This window comes from Quercus suber, unplaced genomic scaffold (assembly GCF_002906115.3).
Source record: "Quercus suber isolate HL8 unplaced genomic scaffold, Cork oak 2.0 scaffold_224, whole genome shotgun sequence".
In the NCBI taxonomy this organism is placed as follows: domain Eukaryota; kingdom Viridiplantae; phylum Streptophyta; class Magnoliopsida; order Fagales; family Fagaceae; genus Quercus; species Quercus suber.
This window is the reverse complement of record NW_027069682.1, coordinates 288,947-292,404: the sequence shown is the minus strand read 5'-3', so window position 1 is coordinate 292,404 and position 3,458 is coordinate 288,947. Positions and strand designations below refer to the sequence as shown.

At 33.7% G+C, this 3,458-nt stretch overlaps 1 protein-coding gene across 1 annotated transcript; it reads left to right on the top strand.

Moving 5' to 3' along the window:
* Positions 1-988: 988 nt before the first annotated feature.
* On the top strand, positions 989-2,528 carry LOC112016118 (EPIDERMAL PATTERNING FACTOR-like protein 2). The gene is made up of 3 exons (XM_024048627.2): positions 989-1,717; positions 1,808-1,836; positions 1,928-2,528. The coding sequence occupies exons 1-3, from the start codon at positions 1,606-1,608 to the stop codon at positions 2,171-2,173; spliced, it is 387 nt and encodes a 128-aa protein (XP_023904395.1). The 5' UTR covers positions 989-1,605; the 3' UTR covers positions 2,174-2,528.
* Positions 2,529-3,458: the final 930 nt, after the last annotated feature.

Below are 3,458 nucleotides of genomic sequence, written 5' to 3'. Positions count from 1 at the left end.
CAGTTTTCCACCTTGTTATTCCTGAGTCAATCAAGTCAGCAACATTCATATCAGCACTCAAAAACAACCTTGGAGAAAGTACTTTATGAGATGATACCCCTGGCAGCCACTTATCCAAATCTTGATATTTGCTCCATTACCAACTCTCCATTGCATGCCTTCAATGACTAAGCTTTGGGCAAAAATTAAACTCCTCCATGTATAAGAAGGGTTGTGTTCAATCGAAGCATGAATAAAATCACTTGTTGGGAAATATTTAGCTTTAAGTACCCTATAAACAAGAGACTCACCTCCCATTTGAAGATGCCACCCTTGATTTGGATTGTAGTTGTTATTATTATCATCAACATTATTATTATTTTTAGAGTGGTTTTTATTTTGATTTTTTTTAAGTTCTCTACTTCTTTACTAAAATTCTTATGTTGTTTTTTTTTTCTTTTATTGATTTGGATTGTGGTGATTATTATTATGATGATGTTAACTGTCAAACTCAAATTGTTAATTTTGGACATACATTAATGAGTATGTTGTTTTTTAAAATATTGATAATTGGAGGTAGGAAAATTCAAAGCCTAGATGTTTTTGTTTAAAATACTAAAAAATATATCAGTTGAGCTCTAAGAGTTTAGACAATTAGTACTTGTTAATTAGTAGATTCAATTCAATCTTAGAATTTTCATTAACTTAAAACTATATATATATATATATATACATATATATTTAATACCTTTGATTTTCACGTAATATGTTGACCTCAGAATATATATAAAATCCCAGACCAACCTTGGGACTATCAGGTGTACATTGGAACTAATCATACCCTGTCGAACAAGTTCCAATTACTCAATCACCAATGCTCTCTGAAAAGAATGATGCATTCGATCCAAAACGTGATGTGTCATTACGTAATGAGGATGGGAAGAGATGCCATGGTGGATAATTTGTTCATTCTTTTTCTAGCGTCACATATACTACATATAGATAGATAGGTAGGTGTGGCGTGATTAGGCTAGATTGTTCAGTCCAAAAACTACAAGAAATCCCAAAAAATGTTGAAAATAAATAAAAAGTAGTAATAGTAGAAAGCGAAGACCCATAATCTACAGCTGTATATATGCATCTCTGTTAGTGTGAACTTGTCCCTTATATATATATGGGGTTTGTGGTTTTTTGCCGTCTTGGTTTGCTTCTTGTCTTTAATCTCAGCTTCTTGCTGTGCTGGGTCTATTGGGTCTCTTTCCTCTTATCATTTTTTTCTTGGTTGTGTAGTTTTGTTAGAGGCTCAGAAAACGAGGTTAAGTGCTTTCCCTTTTCGGGATGAGTTGTTTGCTTTCTTTTCATTCGGCTTTCTCTGCATTTTCTTATTTGTCTATCAGCGTTCCATCACCTCAAAAATCTCATTGAGAGAGATTGGTGGGTAGGGAATTATCGTTCAGTTACTGGCCTTGCTTACACCATACTTTACACATTCATTTTCTCTTTAATTCCGCAAAACTTGCCTATTTACTCTCATTCCCTCCCTCACACTCTTTATTTCTGTCTTCTTGTTCTCCATTTCTCCTACTCCACTTTGCGTTCTTTTTATAAATTCTCTCTCTCTCTGAAATGGGGTGTAGACGGAGTCGCAATTTCATTTGCAGCGGTACACTTTGCTACGTTGCCATTTCTCTTCTCTTTCTCATTTTGAGCTCCGATAAGCTGAGACTCACAGCTGAAGGTAATAAATACTAGTATGTCACTGTTCAGTTTCAAAATGATAAACCATGTTTGCAACTTGAAAGGTAATTTGCTTCTTTGTGTTATGCAGGTAGATCACTATCCGAACCATTTTCCCAGGTGAGAATTGGACTCTGAAATTTTTTTTGTCAAAAAAGGATTGTGGTAAGGGAAAGTAATGACTAATATTTTTGTTTGCTTCTTTAACTAGACGGTAAGAGAAGATAAGGCAATTTTGAGTGCTCAGATAGGATCAAGGCCTCCAAGGTGTGAGAGAAGGTGCAGCACATGTGGGCACTGTGAGGCAATTCAGGTCCCTTCGAATCCCCAAGTACAAAATCGGAACAGAAACTTTTCCACAGCCTCAAATATTGCATATGCAAGAGGCGATGACAACTCCAACTACAAGCCCATGAGTTGGAAATGCAAGTGTGGGAAAATCATCTTCAACCCATAATCAATTGAATTTGGGTGTTTTAGGTGAAGAAGAATCTACTGAGTTTGAATTCTGTATATATATGAATGATACACAAAGTAATATTTCTGTGTGTCTTTTGGATCCTTTATTCCTCTTACTTCCACCCAATTCCTACCCTCGGGAAAGTGCACTGTTGCATTAAAATTCACAAATTTCTTTTGTGTCTATTAATATCTTCTCTTTGGGTCTCATTTTTAGGAGTAATATTCTCTATAATTAAGATCACGTAACTTTTTTACGATTGTTAATACTAATGCAATTGCATAAACGTTCTCTTGCACGATTATGATGTACTTTCATTTGCATTAAAATGTATCGATGGCCGTTGCAGTCCTTTCATTTCTGAACTTTTGTGATGTTAGAAGAATCAATTGATAATTACCGTACTCTTATTATAAATATGCCAATTGGAGATTACAAAAACGAATAGTCAAGATCTAGTTACAGTTCTTAAGTTCACCTTTTAAGATTTTGTTACGTGGGTTTTTTCTTATTGGATGAAAATGTATTTTTTAGTTAAGTAGTCACATGACTGAATCTTAATAGAATCCTAATAGAAGAACTTAAAGAACAACATCTAAGGTATTGTATCTAAATTTTGTCTAAACGAATATATATATGTGCATACTGACAAGGACCAACATTAGGATACCCTAGTTGGTTAGATACCGAGCCAACAAGTCTCAAGAGTTAGATTTGAATCTCAACAACTAGCTATGTGTTGGTGCTCTTTATATCTCATCTCCATTTTAAACGGTCCAAATGATAATAAGTGAGTTTCTCACAAACCAGGAGTATGGAGTCTTGGGAATGTGTAGGGTGTTACTATGGTCGCACTTAGGTAGAGAAGCTACACTAATCACCCCCCACTACCCATTTTCTATATACCATATATATATATATATATATTGACGAGGCCAATGGCAAGGTGGTTGCCCTTAAAATACATGAAATATAAAAGGCAAACAACAGGACACAAAATTAAAAATGTTTCCTCTCTCTCTCTCTCTCTCTCTCTCTCTCTCTCTCATAGGGGATAATTGTTTTTTAAATTGTTACTTGAACATCTGAAAAATAACATTTAAATAAAATACAAAAATAATAATAAAAAAATTGCCACAAACAAATAACCAAATCCTTTTAAATTTTAACAATCAAATAATAATAAAAAAAACTCCCTAGTTACTACATAAATTTTACTATATAAAATTTACAACTATGTGATAATTAATGTGATTAATGAATTTTAAATACCTAATAAATG